General features: G+C 42.5%; 1 protein-coding gene across 1 annotated transcript in view; it reads right to left on the bottom strand.

Annotated features, from left to right (window-relative positions):
• Window positions 1-24599, bottom strand: part of LOC124594877 — a 307913-nt gene that overhangs the window by 61370 nt on the left and 221944 nt on the right. Inside the window, exon 4 of the mRNA XM_047133346.1 lies at window positions 9461-9611. Within this exon, the coding sequence (XP_046989302.1) occupies window positions 9461-9611 (151 nt within the window). The remainder of the gene's footprint in view (window positions 1-9460; window positions 9612-24599) is intronic.

Raw genomic sequence — 24599 nt, 5'->3', positions numbered from 1 at the left:
AGTTGTCTATAGATAACACGGTCATGATGAGGAGCAGTGTTGTGTTTCTTTTGGAGAACTTTTTAATGTCACATGCTGTGATTTATATGCTCAGTTCTGTCGGTGCTATGTTGTCCAAGTACTGGAAACTGGGGGCAATGGGCGAGGCAGTGATATCTGTATGTTTATGGGCTGTAGGGGATTAGGAGTAGCCAAAATAAGGGTCATTAGCAATTGTGAAAACATCAGACAGATAGGATGCAAAATGATTAGCTTTATCAGGTTATCAGGTACTGGATGGTTATTGTGGAGGAGAGCATAGTAAGGTGCAAATTTGTTGTCAGTGAGCCAGTGGAAAGGTTTCCAGTACTTGGAGGAGTTATAAAGAATGTTAAGTATGGTGGATGTTTAGTGCCTCGCCTGGCATTTATCATCATTTATCCGAATTTGTTGTTGGTGATATTTAGGACTGATAAAATTGATGAGATTCCTGGAGGAGGAATAGAGCTCAAGGAGGGGGAGTGGGATGATTACAATGGATAGGTTTGGTTGGGATATCGAAGGATATGGCATCTAACAAAATCTGGTGTAGAAAGGAAGGAACAAGCGACACATCATAAGGGTACTGGAAGGTTATTGGGTGGCTTCCAATATGGGTACTGATTTGATTTACATTCTGTAGCATTCCAGCAGTCTGGAAGTAGTCTTTGACAACTTTAGGATGCAGGTTGGAATAGGGAGTGCGGGTTTGTGGTACTGTGTTGCAGGGGTTAGTCAGAAGAGTTGGTAGATGGTCACTTCTGGATGGATGGATAATAATATGCCCAAGGAGGTTAGCTGATAGTAGGACATCAGGTGTGGAGTTTTGAGGTGTGTGTGTGTGTGTGTGTGTGTGTGTGTGTGTGTGTGTGTGTGTGTGTGTGTGATGTGGAAGGGGCAAGGGGCACTGTATCACTTTAGAAGGTATTAAATAGATGCCGGCACTGGAGTTCAGCTTAGGAAAACTGTTTCAGATGTTGAAATCAGTATCCATAAGATAGGTGGAGAAGATTTTATCTATATAAGAGAGGAAGTCACACAAAATAAAATGATTAGGTTGAATCTACATAGCAGCACAGGTGAAGGTTTTGAAGAAAAGGGTGAGACTGAGATGTTGAGTTCAGATGCTCTACAGGGGTAAAAAGGCAAAAAGGAATACAAACGTCTCAAAAATGAGATTGACAGGAAGTGCAAAATGGCTAAGCAGGCATGGCTAGAGGGCAAATGTAAGGATGTAGAGGCTTACCTCACTAGGGGTAAGATAGATACTGCCTACAGGAAAATTAAAGAGACCTTTGGAGAAAAGAGAACCACTTGTATAAATATCAAGGGCTCAGATGGAAACCCAGTTCTAAGCAAAGAAGGGAAAGCAGAAAGGTGGAAAGATGGAAAGAGTATATAGAGGGTCTATACAAGGGCGTTGTTCTTGAGGACAATATTATGGAAATGGAAGAGGATGTAGATGAAGATGAAATGGGAGATATGATACTGCGTGAAGAATTTGATAGAGCACTGAAAGACCTAAGTCGAAACAAGGCCCCGGGAGTAGACAACATTCCATTAGAACTGCTGACAGCCTTGGGAGAGCCAGTCCTGACAAAACTCTACCATCTGGTGAGCAAAATGTATGAGACAGGTGAAATACCCTCAGACTTCAAGAAGAATATAATAATTCCAATCCCAAAGAAAGCAGGTGTTGACAGATGTGAAAATTACCAAACTGTCAGTTTAATAAGTCACGGCTGCAAAATACTAACGTGAATTCTGTACACACGAATGGAAAAACTGGTAGAACCCGACCTCGGGGAAGATCAGTTTGGATTCCGTAGAAATATGGGAACACGTGAGGCAACACTGACCCTACGACTTATCTTAGAAGCTAGATTAAGAAAAGGCAAACCTACGTTTCTAGCATTTGTAGACTTGGAGAAAGCTTTTGACAATGTTGACTGGAATACTCTCTTTCAAATTCTGAAGGTGGCAGGGGTAAAATACAGGAAGCGAAAGGCTATTTACAATTTGTACAGAAAGCAGATGGCAGTTATAAGAGTCGAGTGACGTGAAAGGGAAGCAGTGGTTGGGAAGGGAGTGAGACAGGGTTGTAGCCTCTCCCCGATGTTATTCAAACTGTCTATTGAGCAAGCAGTAAAGGAAACAAAAGAAAAGTTCGGAGTAGGTATTAAAATCCATGGAGAAGAAATAAAAACTTTAAGGTTCGCCGATGACATTGTAATTCCGTCAGAGACAGCAAAGGACTTGGAAGAGCAGTTGAACGGAATGGACAGTGTCTTGAAGGGAGGATATAAGATGAACATCAACAAAAGCAAAATGAGGATAATGGAATGTAGTTGAATTAAGTCGGGCGATGCTGAGGGAATTAGATTAGGAAATGAGACACTTAAAGTAGTAAAGGTGTTTTGCTATTTGGGGAGCAAAGTAACTGATGATGGTAAAAGTAGAGAAGATATAAAATGTAGACTGGCAATGGCTAGGAAAGCGTTTCTGAAGAAGAGAAATTTGTTAACATCGAGTATAGATTTAAATGTCAGGAAGTCGTTTCTGAAAGTATTTGTATGGAGTGTAGCCATGTACGGAAGTGAAACATGGACAATAAATAGTTTGGACAAGAAGAGAATAGAAGCCTTTGAAATGTGGTGCTACAGAAGAATGCTGAAGATTAGATGGGTAGATCACATAACCAATGAGGAAGTATTGAATAGGATTGGAGAGAAGAGGAGTTTATGGCACAACTTGACAAGAAGAAGGGATCGGTTGGTAGGACATGTTCTGAGGCATCAAGGGATCACCAACTTAGTATTGGAGGGCAGCGTGGAGGGTAAAAATCATAGAGGGAGACCAAGAGATGAATACACTAAACAGATTCAGAGGGATGTAGGCTGCAGTACGTATTGGGGAGATGAAGAAGCTTGCACTGGATAGAGTAGCATGGAGAGCTGCATCAAACCAGTCTCAGGACTGAAGACCACCACAACAACAACAACAGGGGTCGTGTGAACAAACATGTTCTTATGGTGGCCAGTAGCAAATCTGCCTCAGGCAATGGTAAATGAGTTATCTTATGATGTAGGGTATGTTAGGTGGTTTGGAGTTGGGGTTGGGTTGATTTGGTGAGGAGACCAGACTGTGAGGTCATCGGTATCATTGGATTAAGAAAGGTTGGGGAAGGAAGTTGGCCATGCCCTTTCAAACGAACCATCCCAGCATTTGCTTGAAGTGATTTAGGGAAATCATGGAAAAACTAAATCAGGATGGCCAGATGCGAGATTGAACCGTTGTTGTCCTGAATGTGAGTCCAGTGCGCTACCCACTGCACCACCTCGCTCAGTAATGGAGGTTTGAATGATGTGATAAGGATAGAGGATGGTTCATTTAGGGTGTTCATAAATAATCGTTTGTTTATTGGAAGAGAATGGATATTGTAGAATAATATGCTGTACTACAGTTAAGCCATTAAGTTTAGACTAGGATGTTTGGCAGGTTAAATTATATTGTAATGGATTGTGGGAGTAGGTGGCTTGGACATGTAGGCATGACATGGATCAGGCTGCAAGGGAAATTTGTTGAAAAGGGTTGATAGTTTATATAATTTTGAAGGTGGTGTAGTGGAAGGTTGGCAAAGAAAATTGTTAGGATGGCTGGGTTATCAGTGAGGCAAATGGGTGCAGTTTGTGGAATAAGAGCGATGGGATTGGTAGAAGGTGTTGTATATGGGAAGGGGCACAAGATTGGGGCACTATTTTAGAAAGCATGGGCTTTACAGTGGAGACAGGTGGATGGATTTTTACAATGGGTGGTGAGGTGGTCATTACACAGTAGGCACTTTTGGTAAAAGAGGACTGGGGTTGAGATTGTGAGGGCTCAACTTTAAGATGATGATGGTAAATCATGGTTAGGGGAATTTGATTAGAACCAAATCTTTTTGGGGGGATTATTTGTTTTATGGTGGGATTTAGGATGTATCTTCTTTATTTTGAGGGTTAATGGCTGTGGAAATGGGCTGCTGCTACAAGTTAATGGAATATTCTAGGTTTATGAAGAAAGAAAACTGAGGAACTAAATGAGGTTGAAAGGATGGATCCGGATGTGGTTGTACTCATGAAAAGGAAGAAGAGGGAACAGGAGAAGAAGTACTAAATATTAAGACACAAAGGAATTACAGACATTAGCTGCCAGTGAGGAGCCAATGCAGTGGCAAGGATGGTCAATGATCTCTTCAGTGTAGATGCACACCAGGCTCAAACTCTTGCGAGAATCATGATAATGGGCTAGGGGCACTACATTCGTAGTGTGTGGGTAGTTGAGAATTTGCATCTGATGAGAGGTGTGCTAGGGTAGTCCATGCAGTTGTGATAACCACTGCATCTGGATGGCACAGTCATCAGCACATCTGCCTAGTAAGCAGGAGACCCGGGTTAGAATCCCAGCCTGGCACAAATTTTCAACCTTCTCCACTGATTCAAATCAACACCCACTTACAGACAATGTCTGTAATTCCTTTGTGTCTTAATTCATAGTGGCTGCTGGGTCAAAATGTGTGTGTACTCAACCATTTTTAGAATGGTTGAAATAAACACCGTAGAGCAAAAAGTGGGGTCTCAATACAGATAAAATTAAAATGAGCGAAGCAAGTGACAGGGGTAGAAGATACAAGTGACTGATTTTTCAAGCTTGATCTCATCACTTATGGACAGGAGAGAGGTAGGAAGTAAATGTCAGTCAACTTTGTAACAATGAGGATATTTTTGTAATGAACTTGAGGATATCTTGGTAAAAATACCCACCCACAAGTAATAGTACTTGGAAATTTGAACTGTAGGATTGGCTGCAAAGAGACAAATGTTGTAGGACATTATAAAGAGGAAGTAGTAAATAACAGTGGTCACATCTAATACAAATATGTCAGGAATATGAATATGTTGTTGCAAGACCTTATTTCAACGCATGAAAATACCAATGTACACTACAGAGGAACAGCATGCAATATTAGATCTGTCACTGACTTGATGATAGTCTGCAGAAACAGGAAATTCAGGGTGAGAGATGTTAAGAGTATTTGCACAGCCTGTATGTGCAAGTAATCACATTATGGTAATAGGGAAAATCATGTATAACTATAACATAATGAGATCTACTGATAAACACAGAAATGAAACATATTGCTTGTTCCCATTTTTTTTCGAGACCTGGTGACATGATATGGTATGTGGCAACACTGACATGCCATAACATCTCTGGCACACAAAAACTCTTTGGGCCAAGGCTGCCATTATGTTCTGTCTATGTGATACTTTCGATGTGTAATTATGTATATCTGAAGTGTGACAATAAAGTGTGCTCATTGTTTTAACAAGTGGATCAGCAGGTTGTTATTTATAATGATAAGGACCAAGCCATTAGATATTTACATGAAGACGTTGAGGGACGTCCGCTCCCGATTTTTACAGACCACAAACCTCTCGCCCAAGCACTCGCAAACCCTCCAGTCGACCCACCTCCTAGGAGGTTCCGTTATTTCAACCTCATTTCACAATACACAACTAATGTACAATACGTTCGAGGATCCGACAACATAGGCGCTGATTATTTCTCCCGGATCTTGGGCATATCTTCCTCAATCGACTTTGACACTTTTGCTCAAACGCAAACAAATGATGACTCCGCCCGCCAAGTCCTCCCCCCCCCCCCCTCCCCCCTCCCCCCTCCCCCTCCCTCGGCCAAAATCAGTGCGACACCCGCACCCTTCCCCCACAACAACCAGAACCTCGTGCTCTGCACTGCAGAGGGGGGGGGGGGGGGGGGGGGAGAGGGGTTCTGTGACAACACTGACGTGCCATAACAACTCTGGCGCGCAAAAACTCTTTGGCCCAAGGCGGCCATTATGTTCTGACTATGTGATACTTTCGATGTGTAACGACGTATGTCTGAAGTTCGACAAAAAAATGTGCTCATTGTTTTAACAAGTGGATCAACGGGTTGTTATTTATAATGATAAGGACCCAAAATTTCCACAGGTATAAAGATGTTATACCAAAATAAGGTGAAGAAAAAGTTATTTCCTGATAGCATGCATGTGACAGAACAGTTATATAATCACTTTAAGAACACTGTCTCCAAGATGGCCAAAGAAACTTTGAGGATTGAGGCAAGGTACCAGTATTTGGAAAAATGCAGTGAGGGTTTAGAACATTGGATTATGAAGAATAAAAAAGCCTACATCAAAGTGTTATCAGATAAGACTGTTCAACGTAGAAAAGAATATGTTGTTTTAAGAAATAAGGTCAAAGTGATGGCCAAAGAAGAGAAAAAACACAACTGGGGAAATATATGAACACAAAAGAACACTAACATTGGCTAAAACATATCCAGTAAGTCGTGGAAGACCATGAAGTACATGAGAACTAGTATAAGAGACAGAGGTACAATACAGATAATACCACCAGATCAATGAATAACACATTACATTGGACTGTTACAAGAATACATACAGCAGTATGTGACAGGAGGAGATTTTAGAATGAGAGAAGAAAGAGGAAGAAATAACAACAGAGGATTTGAAGCAAGTGCTAAAGAGGACAAAAAGTAATGAGGCTTCTTGTCCTGGAAATGTTAAAATGGGGCTTTTGAAATATGGAGGTGAAAAACAGAATAATTGTATGTAATTTTTAACAAAATAGAACAAGAGGAAGGACGTATATATCTAGAGACTGGAAAACATCTGTTATCTGTACCATGTATAAAAAAGAAGTCTTATTCAAATTACAGGGGATTAGTGTGATGCCTTCAGCAGCTAAACTTTTCTCTAGCATGTTCAAGCAAAAGATTGAACAGAGTATGACAAATGTTTCAGGGGAACAAATGCACATGACTTTTGTGGACTTGGAAAAGCATATGGCAGCATTCCAAGATCTGAGATTGCACCTGGCATGAAGAGACTAAAAGTATGGGATAAATGGATTAGTACATTTATTAGGATGTATAAAGAGAGAGAAGCAAAAGTAAAGATGGGAAACAGAATAACAGAAAGCTTTCAAACCACCAAAGGCCTTAAGCAAGGTTACAGCCTATACCCATTACTTTATAACATCTACATAGACCAAGTGCTGGAGACATATTCAGGAATGGGTATGCTAGTGGGACAGGACAGAAAGCATTCACAACCTTTTTCTGATGACCATACAATTTTCGGAAACAGTAAACAAGATATGAAACACATGCTGGATTAATTACAAAAGGAATACAAAAGATGGGGTCCAAAAAGGAATTTTGAAATAACAGAGTACATTTGTATTGGCAAACAAGAAATGTATTTAGTACTCAAACATGAAAAACTAAAAAATTGTGAAAATTTTTAATATTTAGTTTCTATAACAGCAAGTGATGGCATCCATGACAAAGATATTGAGACCAAACTAACAATGGATAAAGAAGTGATATAGTCCCTACATGGACTCACTAGGAACAATAGTATTAATCAACAGACCAAACACAGGATATTCCATAGAATTATTGAGAGTATAATTACTTAAGGTGAAAAAATGTGCCCACTTATGAATAAATGAAGAGACAAGATAAAGATAGTGAAATTAGATTGTATGAGAAGATGCCTGCAGGTAACTCATGAAGATAAGATCAGAAATTTAGAAAAAAATGGAAGTGATTCACTCCATAATGAGCAGATTGTAAAGTACAAGTCTTCAGTAATTGGGGAAAAGTCTTCCATAGTCTGAGCTTGTAAAAAGAATTAACAATGATGGGTGGCCCAGGAAGATGTTATTGTGGAACCCAAGAAGAACTAAAATGGTACAGCCTCCTTTGCTTGGGAATTATATATTGATTGAGCAGTAGACGAAAGAGGGTTAAAATTTGATTTCAGTAATGAAGACTAAGGAGAAAATGAATAACCTTTAGTTGGAAAAATCAAAGAAGAAGAAGATTTGGGGTCCAAGTATTTTGGTGCAGGATAGGACAAATGTAAGAGAGTCAGGAGAATGTAAAGTGATATCTGTATTTGGTTTTGGAGGCTTATTGGTGACAGTAGGATTGAAGGGATGCTATGGGATGGGAGGAGGCAGGATATGTTGGTGGTTGGTGCTGTAGGTTACCTGAAAATGGTGACAGTTCCTTGGGATGGCTTGTTGATGGATTGTGCAACTACTTTTACTATGATTACTCTTCAGGTTGTTACCCCTGCTGGAGCAGTTATGAGGACATTTCAGCAGAAGGAAATGTTGGCAGGGAAAGATATGCAAGGTGTAGGGAAGTATTTGGAGAGGAGTTTTAGGAAGAGTAACAAAGATATACGGTGGCTGATGAGAAGAAGTGCTATATGTTGTGACAGTGGGAGCAAAAGAAGGGGATGTGTAAATAAAAGGTGTGGTTGGGGCTACCATCTGAGTTTGAGACTGCAGCAATAGCTGCCCTGCCACTGCAGATGGGGACAAAAGTAGCTCAGCCTAAACTATCAATAGGTGCTGTATGGGATTCTAACCCATGGATCTATGGTGACATTTGCTTGCATATTTGTTTCAGTGTGGCTCCATACAGATTTTATTTTGAATACTGATTGACCATCAAAAACATATACATCACAGAGAATTAGTTTTTGGATTACATTAAGGACTTTAAATGTAGTGGAATGGCAGACAAGGACAACTCTAATAATTTTTTTTAATCCAATAAGCAAAGCTGAAAAACATGCAGTTCAGTGGTGCTTGGACGAACTATTGAATCTCTGGTGATGTCAGACACCAAGAAGTGTAAACATCACAGAAATAATTCCTGTAAAAAGTAGTATTCAAGTGCAGACATTTTAAAGATATTCTTTTTATTTTGATTGCCGCATTCAAGTAAGTTGGTGTCTGGCTATGCAATAATTTGTGCTGTACTCATTTTGTTTGTTTCTAGATGGTAAGCTGAGTCTGGGTTATTTACGTGTCTGCATTTAGCGAGAATAATATTTACATATTGGTACATGTAATTTTTGTTGTTGTTACACTTTTTACTCTCTACCCCACTGAGCCAAGTGGATGGTTTGAGAACTGGCCCATTAAAGAGTGGTGGTTCTCTTCAGCCAACGTCACAGCAGGCTGGGAGTGGGGCAGGGGGCATCTCAACTGGGAATATTTGGAAGGAGACTTCCAGTTCCAACATTCGCCTGATAACCAAGGGAAACCTCCCAAAAACATTGTTTGGAAAAGGGGTCTGGGACTATTTTAATTTATTTCTGGGACAATGTTATCAATGTAACAAGTGAAAATTAAAACTGTGAGTGAGTGACTGAGTACATATATAAAAGAGAAATAGATTAAGAGGATATAATGCAACTGCAAAAGTCAATCAAGTTTGTAGATATGCAACTGTGAGTCAGTCATGTCAGTAGATAGATAGAGTAAATCAAGGAATGTGATGGCTGTGTGTGTACCTGAGCTGGCTGATGTCCCAGAAACCAAGCAGCCTGGGAGGCACACCCGAAGTGAGGCAGAAGCGCCTCTCCTGTACGTGGAGGCGTGCCGGGCCCATACAGATCTTCGCGCGTGGTGGCGCAGACGTCACCTGCACCAGGAACTGCTGGCCTGCAACAAGGACACAAACACTCACACACTCCTACTTCACTGATGAATTCCTAAGCAGAACTTATCAAGGGGGAGAGGAAGGCAGCTACACCCCCTCCTCCTTCCACAAAACAATTTTTCACAATACAGACAGACATATCAATGTAGTGTCAGTTTGAAGCAACCAAGAACATGCAGTGGACAATGACAAGTAGGAATTGTACCCAGAGTATTTCTTGTGAAATCGCAAAACAGTGTTGCCTTTCAGTGTGAAACTAATTGGAGTTATTCCTCACCTTCACCTGACCACCCCCTTCCCCTTCAGTTGAGACCTTGGGTAGGCTCTTGGAGCAAAGTGACGTACAGATTATTAAACACAGCTTCAGTTCAGTAATGTGATCTGTGTAAGTAGTACTTGTGAATTGTTTTTGCTTTGATGATTCTGAAATGTGTTATGTGATGTGTCCCGTGTATCTTGATGACATTAACTTTTTGTCCACGACCAAAATAAAAAAGTTTATGACAGCAGTATGTATTTTTTAAGCAGCAGTTTTTTTTTATTTGGTAATCCACTCCATCTTTTCGAGATCTGTTCAAAAACGAATTCCAGTGTATTATTCAGGTAAACATAACATTACTGAAAACAGTTCACAAAACTGAGTTTGACTCTCTGGTAGTAGTACTCGGTGCAGGTACCCAGGGTAATGTAACATGAAGGTGAAGTTGAACATACTGTTTATGACACTGTTCGTAAACTCTGCGTTTTCAGAGAAATGCTGTGCTGTCATTACATGTCTCTGCATGATGTATTTAGTTGCCGTGGCTGGTCAGATAATATGTCTCTTTCTGATTTCCTTTTTCTGCCGATATCTGAAAGCTAAGATCTTGTGATTTTACCATCAAATACCGCTAAGCATTTTTTTTTCATTTTTCTGCCGCCATTTCGTGGTTATTTTATTGAGAGTACTAGACACGTGAGCTTGGGAGGAATGATTTGCGTATATTTAGCTGCAAATGTGCATTCACGATTTGGTCTTAGGTTCCTCTTTGTCAGAAGAAGGCAGTCAGTGAATCTCATTATGAGAGGCGAGTATCCCCAGGGAGATATGCAGTCTTCTTGGAAGAGGGGCTGTGGCCAGCTTCATGTTTTGTGGGCAGAGCCGGCACCTGTCCATACTGATGACATAGGCAGCTGTGCTGCCACTGATGCCCCAAGAGAATATTGGGCAAGAAATTTTTGCCTTTTCTGCACAAGCTCAAAGGCAGAGACTCCGCTCGCCGCGATGACCGAGCGGTTCTAGGCGCTCAGCCTGGAACCGCGCGACTGCTACGGTCGCAGGTTCGAATCCTGTCTTGGGCATGGATGTGTGTAACGTCCTTAGTTTAGTTAGGTTTAAGTGGTTCTAAGTTCTAGGGGACTGATGACCACAGATGTTTAGTCCCATATTGCTCAGAGTCATTTGAACCATTTTTGAAGAGACTCCGCGACACAACCTGGCCAGTGTGTGAGAGAGTATGTTTTTGTTAAAAAAAAAAAAAAAACTTTTTTTCTTTATCCAATCGAATGTGTTGCCCCACTATCGCGATTGGCGCAAAGAAGCCGACCAATCGAGTAGACACTACTCCAGGCTTGTACCAACCTCTTGTTTGTTAAAGTGCATTTTGTGTGTCAAATTTTCTGCTGTGTTCCCCTGTTTTTTCGCAAAATAAGCGACATTCTAGTCTATAAGATTGGCAACAGCATTGAGTTGTCTCCTGCACATAGAGTTCTTTTCTAAGATAGGAAATTGAGGTCAGAGAACAAAGATTCATGCAATTTGTCTTCTGGCTGTCGTACTACTGGGTCTCCCGCCCACTATCCGGTGCTGATGGGCACACGGTTTGCAGTTTTTGGAGAAGCTCTTGTTCCAGCAGCATCACAGACGAATACAGCGTTCTTTTGTCAAGTATTGGTACAAGCTTCAAACTGAAGCGACTTATTTTCATTTCCCTGGGTGTTCAGTAGTTGAATTTGTAAATTTCTTGTGGATTTGTATATTTAGTAGACACAGTTTCACATTTTAAAAACTGCGTAATGTAGAATTCTGCTATCTTCAGTATTGATAGTGACTGATTACTATGTTGATGTGGAGGCTTAGTTTGTCACCCTTCGTTCATAGCTCCAGGTGCTACTTTCAGTCATGTTTCTTGAGGACTTTGCCAGTGGGCATCACTGTTGGGGGTGAGGGGACAGACATAGGGATCCAAGGCACGTCCATCATATCTCACATCTTCCCAGGTCAGTCCAGTACTTGAGGGCGCCCCAGTTACTGTCTGCACTAAGGTTGACCCCACATCCATGGTCAGGTGGGAGGTCGTTTCAAGATGTGGGACGCACTGAAAGACTTCCTGGGACCGATCGAAATGCCTTCCCAGTTCATCCGACAAACAGGTTTCAGCTGCTATCTGTGCCTGGTGAAGATGCAGTCGCTTGTCCTGTTTCAAAAAAAGCCACTCAGCCTGCAGGATCCAGGCATTCATGAAGGGTGGTATTACTGGTAGATGGGAGCTCCAATGCTAGGCATGTAATGGGGCGCCTTAGGGATATGGCTGCCAAGGGGGCGAAGAAGTCCAATGTGCACTCTGTGCATACCAAAGGGAGTCATCCCAGATCTGGAACGGGTCATTCAGGATGCCATGAAGGGCACATGCTGCAGCCAATTGCAGGTGGTGGCTCATGTTGGTAGTAATGACGTGTGTCGCTCTGAGTGAAGGTCTGAATCAGAGGGCCAGACGGTTCTGCGACTGTGTAGGATTCAGCTTCCTTGATTTGCACCATGAGGTGTTGGGGTATCGTGTACCACTTAAAAGTTCAGGGGTGCGTTACACACAGGAAGCAGCTACATGGGTAGTGCGGGCAATATAGAATAGGCGGATTTTTAGGTTAGAAGATCGTGGGAAAGAACATAAAGGACTTCAGTTGTAAAGGGAGCAGGTAAAATATAGGATGAGGGTGACCTAGGAACCATCTGTATTATAGTAGTAAATTGTCGTAGCTGTGTTGGGAATGAACCAGAGCTCCAGGTGCTAATAGAAAGCACTGAAGTTCAAATCGTTACAGGCACTGAAAGCTGCCTAAAGCCAGAAATAAATACAACCGAAATTTTGGCGAAGGACCTAACGGTGTTCAGAAATGGCGACGTCGCCTTTATTGCACGTGGAAATAGTTTATCTGGTAGCGAAATTGAAATAGACAGCTCTTGTTAGTATGGGTAGAGGTTATACTTGACAACTGGAATAAATTAATAACTGGTTCCTTTTACTGACAGCCTGACTCAGATGATACATTTACTAAAACGTTAAAAGAAAACTTGAATATCATCTCAAATAGGTACCACACTCATACAGTTATAGTTGGTGGTGACTTCAGTTGCCATCGGTAAGTTGGCGAAAATAAATATTCAAAGCCAATGGTGACAATGAAACATCGTCCGAAATTGTCTAAATGCGTTCTCTGAATATTATTTTGAGCAATTAGTTCAGGAAAGGTTGCGAAAATATACTTCACCTCTTAGTAACAAATAATCTGAAGGAAATAGGTAGTATAGGCAGCATTATGACGGGTACAGGGATTAGTGACCACAAGGTCGTTGTAGCGAGGACTGGATACCCTAACATCCAAACGCACCAAAACTAAACGCAAAGGACATCTGTTTAAAACAGTAGGTAATATTCACTTGACGTCTTCCTAAGATACAGTCTCCATTCCTTCCAAATTATGTCAGTGTAGATCAGACGTGCCTTTAATTCAAAGAAATACACTCCTGGAAATGGAAAAAAGAACACATTGACACCGGTGTGTCAGACCCACCATACTTGCTCCGGACACTGCGAGAGGGCTGTACAAGCAATGATCACACGCACGGCACAGCGGACACACCAGGAACCGCGGTGTTGGCCGTCGAATGGCGCTAGCTGCGCAGCATTTGTGCACCGCCACCGTCAGTGTCAGCCAGTTTGCCGTGGCATACGGAGCTCCATCGCAGTCTTTAACACTGGTAGCATGCCGTGACAGCGTGGACGTGAACCGTATGTGCAGTTGACGGACTTTGAGCGAGGGCGTATAGTGGGCATGCGGGAGGCCGGGTGGACGTACCGCCGAATTGCTCAACACGTGGGGCGTGAGGTCTCCACAGTACATCGATGTTGTCGCCAGTGGTCGGCGGAAGGTGCACGTGCCCGTCGACCTGGGACCGGACCGCAGCGACGCACGGATGCACGCCAAGACCGTAGGATCCTACGCAGTGCCGTAGGGGACCGCACCGCCACTTCCCAGCAAATTAGGGACACTGTTGCTCCTGGGGTATCGGCGAGGACCATTCGCAACCGTCTCCATGAAGCTGGGCTACGGTCCCGCACACCGTTAGGCCGTCTTCCGCTCACGCCCCAACATCGTGCAGCCCGCCTCCAGTGGTGTCGCGACAGGCGTGAATGGAGGGACGAATGGAGACGTGTCGTCTTCAGCGATGAGAGTCGCTTCTGCCTTGGTGCCAATGATGGTCGTATGCGTGTTTGGCGCCGTGCAGGTGAGCGCCACAATCAGGATTGCATACGACCGAGGCACACAGGGCCAACACCCGGCATCATGGTGTGGGGAGCGATCTCCTACACTGGCCGTACACCACTGGTGATCGTCGAGGGGACACTGAATAGTGCACGGTACATCCAAACCGTCATCGAACCCATCGTTCTACCATTCCTAGACCGGCAAGGGAACTTGCTGTTCCAACAGGACAATGCACGTCCGCATGTATCCCGTGCCACCCAACGTGCTCTAGAAGGTGTAAGTCAACTACCCTGGCCAGCAAGATCTCCGGATCTGTCCCCCATTGAGCATGTTTGGGACTGGATGAAGCGTCGTCTCACGCGGTCTGCACGTCCAGCACAAACGCTGGTCCAACTGAGGCGCCAGGTGGAAATGGCATGGCAAGCCGTTCCACAGGACTACATCCAGCATCTCTACGATCGTCTCCATGGGAGAATAGCAGCCTGCATTGCTGCGAAAGGTGGATATACACTGTACTAGTGCCGACATTGTGCATGCTCTGTTGCCTGTGTCTATGTGCCTGTGGTTCTGTCAGTGTGATCATGTGATGTATCTGACCCCAGGAATGTGTCAATAAAGTTTCCCCTTCCTGGGACAATGAATTCACGGTGTTCTTATTTCAATTTCCAGGAGTGTAGTACCGACATCGAGAAATTTATGCCAAATAAATTAGTAAGAGACGGGACTGATCCCTATACAAAACAGGTCAGGACGCTGTTGCAGAAGCAGTGAAATAGGCATGTCAAATGCAAAAGAAAGCAAAATCCCCAAGATTGGCCAAGTTTTACAGGAGTCAGAAATTTAGCGGGAATTTCGAAGTGAGATGGTTTTAATAGTTTCCACAGCAAAAAACTGTCTCGAAATCTGGCAGAAAACCCACAGAGATTCTGGTTATACGTAAAGGACACTAGCTGCAAGACATAATAAACAACTTCACTGCTCGGTAACGATTGTAATGTTATCGATGACCGTGCCACTAGTGCAGGATTACTAAATATGATTTTCCGAAATTAATTCACCAGAGGACTCAAAGTAAATACTTTAAGAACTGCTGCCAACATGAGTAACTTAGTAGATATCCTTGGTGTAGCGAAGCAGCTCAAATCACTTAATAAAAGCAAGTCTTCCGTGCCAGGCTGTATACCTACCAATTATATTCCTTTCAGTGTATGTTGACATAATAGTTCCATACCTAGCAATGATCTACAACCTCTCGCTCGACGACAGACTCGTACCAGAAGAATGGAAAATTGTACCGGTCAAACCAATACTCAAGGAAGGAACTAGGTATAACCCGCTGAATTACAGACCCACATCACTGAGGTCGATTAGAAGCAGGATTTTTGAACATGTATTACGTTCGAATACTGTGAAGTTCAGCGAAGAAAAGGATCTATTGACACACAGTGAGTACGAGTTCAGAAAATATCGCTCGTGTGCAACACAACTAGTTCTTTATTCTCAGGAAGTAATGAGTGCTCTCGACAGGGGATCTCAAACTCATTCCATATTTTTGGATTTCCAGTAGACTTTTAATACCGTTCTTCACAAGCAGCTTCGAAGAAATTGCGTGTCTATAGACAAACGTCTCAGTTGTGTAACTACCTGTAGGTTCGCGATTTTCTGTCAGAAATGTCCCAGTTCGTAGTAACTGAGGAAGGTCATCGAGTAAAGCGTTAAGTGATATCTGGAGTTACTCAAGGAAGCGTTATAAGCTCTTTTTATTGGCAGAATACGTAGTAGAAGGAGTGTCACGGATAAGATACGCGAATAGTGGTGACAATAATTAAAACAAAGGCGGTTTTCGGTGCGGTGAGATTATTTCAAGAAATCTGAATCTCTAGCTTTCTCCTCCAAATGCAAAAATATTTTGTGGACACTCACCTACAAGGGGAGAAATGATCATCGTTATAAAATAAGAGAAATCAGAGCTCACATGAAGAGATTTATGTGTTCGTTTTCCCCGCCTGCTGTTAGGGAGTAGAACGGTAGAAAACAGCATGAAAGTGGTTCGACGAACCCTCTGCCAGGCACTTAACTGCGAACTGCAGAATATTCATGTAGATTTAGAAAAGTAAGTGTTGCATTCCACGCTCCATAATTTGTACTCTCGCTATCTAATTGTACGGGCACGTAACTAGAGTTGCCTATTTGATTAAAATTTGTGATTTTGTCTCATTAACTTTGAATCTGAGAGCTGCCCAAATAAAGACATCTTGCTGAGTTTTCTCCATGCAGTCTTCCATGTAATTTGGTGCCTCCCCATCGTATTAGCATTATTTGATATCAGTTCAATCGACATTTTACAGAACTTTAGTCTCTGTCAATTACTTGAGACCTATGCCGAACTTTTAGAGCAAATAAATATCTGTTATACCCAGACTTGATTTAAATTTCAAGATCCCTTAATTGTTCTACAAATTTTTCATGGTTAGGTGACCTACTAATAACAAATACAACCTGTTATACAACAACGTTTGTTGTTCTCACTGTGACGGCGTTATTGTTAGCTCGTCTTGTTTGATTATTCATTGGTTTGTTGGTTAGGGAGAGTTGTATATATTTCTCTTGGGATTATACAGGGTGGGGCAGATAAAAGCGCCCCTGAGAACAGAGTTCCAGGCTACAAAGAAACACAGCGAAAGAAATACAATACTGATCTGACTATAGGAGATGTTGAAAGTGACCACCATTCACCTCTTGGAACTTTTTGGTCCTGGTCAGCAAGAGCAAGTGTGTGAAGGCAGATCGAAGCAGGACTGCTGGAATTGCTGCAGTTTTATCCGAAATTTTCTGCTGCAGTTCTTAAAGACTATGAAGCTTGATTCGATACACTTTAAACCTGGGGGCTGCCCACACAGAGTAACAGCACACTGATAGATCAGGTGCCCTGGGTGCCTAGCAAGGGCTGCGATCAGACTGGCCTCTGCTGACAACTCCTTCAGGCGCGAAGATTATGTAAATATGCTCCAAGGTTCGGCCGGCTGTACGGACAGATGCTCTATCCAGGTGGGATATGGTTAAATGCATACATTCAGGTCTAATCGTATTCATTCGTCCGGGCCACTTTTATTTGCCCCACCCTGTAAGTTTGCTGTGTGTTGTTTCATTATAATTTGGCCAACGGCCTTGCAAGATTCAGACGATCGCGCGGAGTGGCCGCGCGGTTTAAGGCACCATGTCATGGATTGCGCGGCCCCTCCCGCCGGAGGTTCGAGTCCTCCCTCGACCGCGGTGTGTGTGTTGTTCTTAGTATAAGTTAGTTTGAGCAATGTGTAAGCCTACGGACCGATGACCTTGGCAGTTTGGTCCCTTAGGTATTCACACAGATTTGATTTGAACATTCAGACGTAATAAACAGCAATATTTCTATAACAATGTCATATCATAAGGCAGACCGCAGCTCGTGGTCTTGCGGTAGCGTTCTCGCTTTCCGCGCACGGGGTCCCGGGTTCGATTCCCGGCGGGGTCAGGGATTTTCTCTGCCTCGAGATGACTGGGTGTTGTGTGTCTTTCATCATCATTTCATTATCATTGACTCGCAAGTCGCCGAAGTGGCGTCAGCGTTCGGCGGCCGAATACCCCGCATGGGGTCTCCCGGCCAACAATGCCGTACGATCATACCATTTCAATGTACATGGCACATTGTTCACACAGGAAAATCCACACAATTTTCAATCTTCACACTCTGACTTTGAACTAGTGAACAATTAAAAGTGACAACAGGATGAAGAATCTCTATTACTCCATGTATATAAAACAGGTGCAGCCTCAACTTTGTATTACGGCAGGCGTTTATGCAGTGTTACCCTTAACATATTTATATTGCTGACTTGCTAAAACGTTGCACGGTGCCAGTTTTAGGTTGCCCATGTAATGGCTTCCTGGAGGGGGAAAAAAAATTGTTTCAACACTTAATATAATTATTTACCAAATTTAAAAAATTAAACTGCTGTCTTAATCTACTTATAAAGATAACCTTAAAGTTAATGGTTTAAAATGTAAGTAAGTATTACAGTTAGAAACTGTAGGTATGTCTCGACGCAGTGTAACTTACAGTGCGCAAATTACCCAGGTTATACTCATCCAGTATTTGAGAAGGACAGCACATTGTGACTCCCAACAAACTTTGCACATAATTTTAAACCAAACTTTTTCTGGCTAACAGTCCCCACAAAACAATGAAAAAGAGAAAAGTTTATCGCCTACTATATTTTCTTGTTCATTAGACATGACGTTTTAGGTTATTACTTCTTTAAAACTAGCTCTATGCGCAATATATTGTGGAGACTGTATCCACATGTATCACTGAATGTATCTACAAATTTATGTGATTTTGCAACATGTAGTTCAGGAGTTATGACATTGTAACTATTGAGAGGCTGAAAAACTGACTTTTCTTGAAATGGACTGCAATTTATCCTCATTGTACTCATTCAGCTATCGATTATTTAAAGACTCAGGGTGGGGGTGATTGATACTTTCAGAAATTATAAATAAGGGAAATATTGAAACTTCCTGGCAGATTAAAACTGTGTGCCTGACCGAGACTCGAACTCGGGACCTTTGCCTTTCACGGGCAAGTGCTCTACCATCTGAGCTGCCGAAGCACGACTCACGTCCGGTACTCACAGCTTCACTTCTGCCAGTATCTCGTCTCCTACCCTCCAAACTCAGATGGTAGAGCACTTGCCCGCGAAAGGCAAAGGTCCTGAGTTCGAGTCTCGGTCGGGCACACAGTTTTAATCTGCCAGGAAGTTTCATATCAGCGCACACTCCGCTGCAGAGTGAAAATCTCATTCTGGAAGGGAAATATTTGTTTCCTTTATTTTCTCTGACTTTTATCGCTATTCGAAATTTTGAATTGAGACCTTGTTTTGTAAATTGAATGTGGGAGGGGGAGGGGGGGGGGAGGAAAAGGGACTATTGATGTCAGCTGCATTGGGAGTTAATGCGGAATCAATAGCGACGAAGGAAAAATTTATGCCAGACCAAGAACCCAGGATCTCGTGCGTACTAGGCAGTTATATAAACCACTGCACCATCCGGATACAGTGTTTATCGGAACTGCTCAGACCATATCGGCACCCCTCTTGGTCTACTCCATTACCTACCTTAGTTCTAGGGTAGAACAGACAACCCACATTTATAGAATTGGTTTGCCTCTATGAGTAATGCCTCCACCACCTTCAGTGCGGATGCACAGGTACGTCCGGTCTGCGGAAACGTCAAAGTAGCGAGTATGGAGGACATTGACAAGATTTGTGTACAGGTGGCGCTGGGTGGGAATATGGATCGACCGGGAGACGTGCGAAAATACCCTGCTCAGTGTCGATAAACACTGTGTGTCCGCGTGGTGCAATGGTTTATGGAACTGCCAGGCAAGCAGGAGATCTCTGGTTTGTTTGAATCCTGGTCCGGCACACATTTTCACTCATTGCTGCTGGTTCCTCATAAAGCCCTGATGCAGCTGACATTAATAGCCCTTATCCAACCCTTTCCTTTCTCCCTCCTTCACCTTCAATTTACATGAAATGTATCACAGCTACAGATTCCGCATTGCGTCTGTTCTTCTGGACATGTCCGGAAGAACAGTACCATGGATTTATATAATTGACGTCCTATTGTGACTGTCTTAAAAGAATTACGAATGAGGCAATATTTGAGCTACTGATAACGGAAGACAAAGCTGAGGGGAAAAAGGAATGGAATGTCGTAGAAGTTAGAAACAATGGACACAGCCATCCAACAAAATTCATTAATTATTAATAAAGGATATAAATCTCCTGAACGAGTTTGCTACCATGGTGGATATTTTGTGAAAAAAAACAAACGATTTAATATCTTAATATATTTTATCTACCACCTTTAAGATCTCAGGTTTCATATTTCCCCTTCAAGCTCACAGATTTTCAAATCTTGTCTGGTGCAGTCCGCCGGCCGGAGTGGCCGAGCGGTTCTAGGCGCTACAGTCTGGAAGCGCGTGACCGCTACGGTCGCAGGTTCGAATCCTGCCTCGGGCATGGATGTGTGTGATGTCCTTAGGTTGGTTAGGTTTAAGTAGTTCTAAGTTCTCGGGGACTGATGACCTCAGCAGTTAAGTCTCATAGTGCTCAGAGCCATTTGAACCATTTGGTGCAGACCCCAACGATCAGGTTAGCACACTGGACTCGCATTCGGGAGGACGACGGTTCAATCCCGTCTCCGGCCATCCTGATTTAGGTTTTCCGTGATTTCCCTAAATCGTTTCAGGCAAATGCCGGGATGGTTCCTTTGAAAGGGCACGGCCGATTTCCTTCCCACTCCTTCCCTAACCCGAGCTTGCGCTCCGTCTCTAATGACCTCGTTGTCGACGGGACGTTAAACACTAACCACCACCACCACCACCCAACGATCAGTCGTTCATACCTGACGTTCTGGGCGACTTTTCCGAACTTTCCCCCATTTCCTGAAACTCACTTTTCTTTCACCTCTCTTCCTTCCCCTTCAACCATTCTTTCAGAAGAATCAGCCTCTGCCTCCGATAGCTTGCAGATTACAATAATTTTATGTGTGGTTTTCCTGTCGCCTCTTGGTGAGTAGATTTTTTGTCTATCTAATTACATCAAACTATTTCTTCATTTATAATGTCGTTTCGGATACTACCTTAATGAGACCTGTAATTAAGAGTAAAGGAACGTCAGAATGAGAAGTCACTGGCGTGACATCTGCTCGGGGATGTGACGTGTTGTCCTGTTGCTGGCTGGGCCACACCTCACCTCAAGCTTGCTAGGACGGTAGAGCTCCCACTGGCTGTGCAGCAACTGACATGGCTGTAGGAGCAAGTTACTGGTGTTCTACAAGATAGAGCTGCCTTCCAAAAGATATTTATATGTTCATCTAATTTTACATCCTTTGTAATCTGTGTTAAAAGTCTACACATTTTAATATATAGTTTTGCCAAATTTGAGCTTGTATGGTTCAATTTTTATGTATCGGACATATGTAATTATAAGAGCAAATACAACTTTTATAATCACAGCACCATGTTAAAGCAAAATATATTTAATACTAAAGTTTATAAGGCTGTTGTATGAAAACCACAATTTTTTATCCCTCGACCTTGAAAAATTCTACGACCGTATAAGGCATTCTGGTCTTCTTTTCGAACTCCAGTCATATGGACTTCCAGTTAACTCTGCCCCCTAATTGATTCCTTTCCATCTAACCGTCCATTCTTTGGCACTATTGCCCGCATCTCGTGGTCGTGCGGTAGCGTTCTCGCTTCCCACGCCCGGGTTCCCGGGTTCGATTCCCGGCGGGGTCAGGGATTTTCTCTGCCTCGTGATGGCTGGGTGTTGTGTGCTGTCCTTAGGTTAGTTAGGTTTAAGTAGTTCTAAGTTCTAGGGGACTGATGACCATAGCTGTTAAGTCCCATAGTGCTCAGAGCCATTTGAGCCATTTTGGCACTATTCACATTATAAATTCCCACATCTTCTACCCTACAGCAGATGTACCCCAAGGCTCTATCTTCTCTCCTGTGTATCCTCTACACTACTGATACCCCGTCCAATCGACCCTTCAGTATGCGGATGCCACTGCATTCCTAGACCTCTATCTAATATTCCAAAAATGCCAATGATATCTTCAACGCCATTGTAACCAGTTTTCTTTCTGGTGTTGCCATTGGCTCCTGAAGATAAATCCTTCCAAGGGACAGAAAATAATTATAGGATGAACCACTCATAGCTTCTGTTTCCATGACATTTACTTCACCATTTGAACCATACCATTGAGTACTGTCAAGTCTTTGACTAATCCTAGACTACCAACATGGGAACCTCATCCAACACAAAGGCCGCAATTGGGTCAAAATACTAAAATTACTAAATGACCAAAAATGGCAATTGCGACCTTCCTCAGTACTCATACCTACAAAACATTAATTCTCCCTGCATCAAACCAGTCTCAGGACTGAAGACCTTCAATTTTAATTTAAACAACAGACAAAAGCAACAGTGTTTATGTAAATGCCAACAAAATTCATCCTATTATAGATCTTAAAAATATCTGTAAAATTTTGACTTTTAATTACAGGCCTATTTGTCTAATCTTCATTTTTTAAGTTTTTGGCTGAATAAAGGGGATGAAACAAAAATACAGAAAAAAACAGTGTTGTACAGATGTGTCTGTAAAACTGATTTAGCGAATACTAATTATCATATTTTGGTAAGCTCCACAAGAACTTAGTGAAGCTAATTATACGAATGTGCAACTGCAGCCAATTAAACCATGTTTTATAATTTCACTCTGAATGTTTGTAATTTTAAAGACTGTCATTTCATGAGTATGATCTGAAGAAAAAAGGCAGCGTGTCCCTTGAACTTTCGTAAATTTTTTGAGTCGAGTTGATAGTTGACACCCCCCTTAGACATACGTTTTACTGATACTTGACATTGTTTTGACAGTTTTTTGACTTTTTAGTTTTTCTTCTTTTGTAACATGACCGTACATAGCAAACACCTCTCATTCTTATGGTCCTTAACCCTAATTACAGACCTGATGTTATAAATAAAGAAATAATTAAGGACCTAGAGGGCTATATTCTTAAAACTCAATAGAACAACGTACTCACACTAATATACACCTCATGTGTGCTCTGGTCACAATGGCGACGACAGCGATAGCGAAGATGGCAGTGATAATCAAAAAATTTCCGTTGGAGGGCGGTGCTGCAGCGTAGCGCAACTCTGATGCGGATATATAAGCACCGAAATGTAGCCAAGACAAGTGTCTTTTCGACGTACATGCAGTAATCGAGGAAACGTGAACTAAGTCGATGTTACTATCAAACGCTTCCAAACAGGATCAACGTGCGGTTATTCTTTTATTGGCTGCCAGAGGACAAATACCGGTAGATATCTACGAGGGGCTTTGAAAAGTCGTGCAAAAATAAAAACTACTCACGTGTTTGGGGTAAACCTTTTTTATTTTTCGACATAGTCTCCTTTTAGACCTACACACTTCGTCCAACGCTGTTCTAATTTGTTGATACCTTCCGAATAATAGGAATTGTCCAAGTCTGCAAAATAGCTATTAGTTGCTGCAATCATCTCCTCGTTTGAATAAAATCTTTGTCCCACCAGCCATTTCTTCAATTTGGGGAACAAATAGTAGTCCGAGGGAGCCAAGTCTGGAGGATAAAGGGGATGTGAAACGAGTTGAAATTCTATTTCCATTAATTTTTCTACAACAACTGCTGAGGTGTGTGCTGGTGCATTGTCGTGATGGGAAAGGACTTTTTTGCGGTTCAATCGCCTGCGTTTTTCTTGCAGCTCGGTTTTCAAACAGTCCAATAACGTTGAATAATATGCACCTGTAATAGTTTTACCCTTTTCCAGATAGTCGATGAGGATTATCCCTTGCGAATCCCAAAAGACAGTCGCCATAACCATTGTTTAGACTGTTGTCCGGTCTCAGGAATATAGTAATGTATCCATGTTTCATCCACAGTGACGAAACGACGCTTAAAGTCCTGCGGATTCTTCCTGAAGAGCTGCAAACCATCCTTGCAACACTTCACACGATTCCGTTTTTGGTCAAGCGTGAGCAATCGCTGAAACTATTTTGCCGATAGCTGTCTTATGTCCAAATGTTTATGCAAAATATTATGTACCCGTGCATTCGAGATGCCCAAAGCACTAGCAATCTCACGCACGTTAACTCTTCTGTCATCCGTCACCATATCATGGATTTTATCAACGATTTCTGGAGTCGTAACCTCCACAGCATCACTTGTGTCCATATCGCCACTAAGAAAATTTTGAAACCACTTATAAACCGTTCTAATCTAAGGTGCAGAGTCACCGTAATGTTTATCAAGCTTCTCTTTAGTCTCCTGAGGCGTTTTGCCATTCATAAAGTAATGTTTAATCACCACACGAAATTCTTTTTCGTCCATTTTTTGACAATCACTCGACTTCATTGATTCACACGAATGCAAAACACAAAGAAATAGACCAATATGGCTGAAACTTGGTGTACGTTCTTTCCAAAGATGCTACTAACTAAACATGACCTCAATATGCGCCGGTGGTGCCATCTCTCGGCCTTTGCACGGACTTTTCAAACGCCGCTCGCATTAGAGAATTAAGAATGTGTATGTGGCAGTATGTCTGTCTAAACCGTTGTTGTGAAATGGTACGCGACGTTCCATGCTGCTCACGATTCGACACAAGACGCCAGTCAATCTGGGGGGGGGGGGGGGGGGGGGGGCGCCAACTCAAGTGGAAGGCACTCAAGCACTGGACCTTTAGTCCTGGTATCTTTCCATGTGATTATCACGCCTTCTGCCCCTTTAAAAAGGCCTTGGAGGCTCGACGATTCCTCATCAAAACGTCACCTTCACCTGCCCATGTTAGGCAAAATTCTTCTGCCTGACTCAT

Source organism: Schistocerca americana, chromosome 2, assembly GCF_021461395.2.
Source record: "Schistocerca americana isolate TAMUIC-IGC-003095 chromosome 2, iqSchAmer2.1, whole genome shotgun sequence".
Lineage (NCBI taxonomy): Eukaryota > Metazoa > Arthropoda > Insecta > Orthoptera > Acrididae > Schistocerca > Schistocerca americana.
The sequence above is the reverse complement of the archived record's forward strand: the minus strand, read 5'-3'. Positions and strand labels throughout refer to the sequence as shown.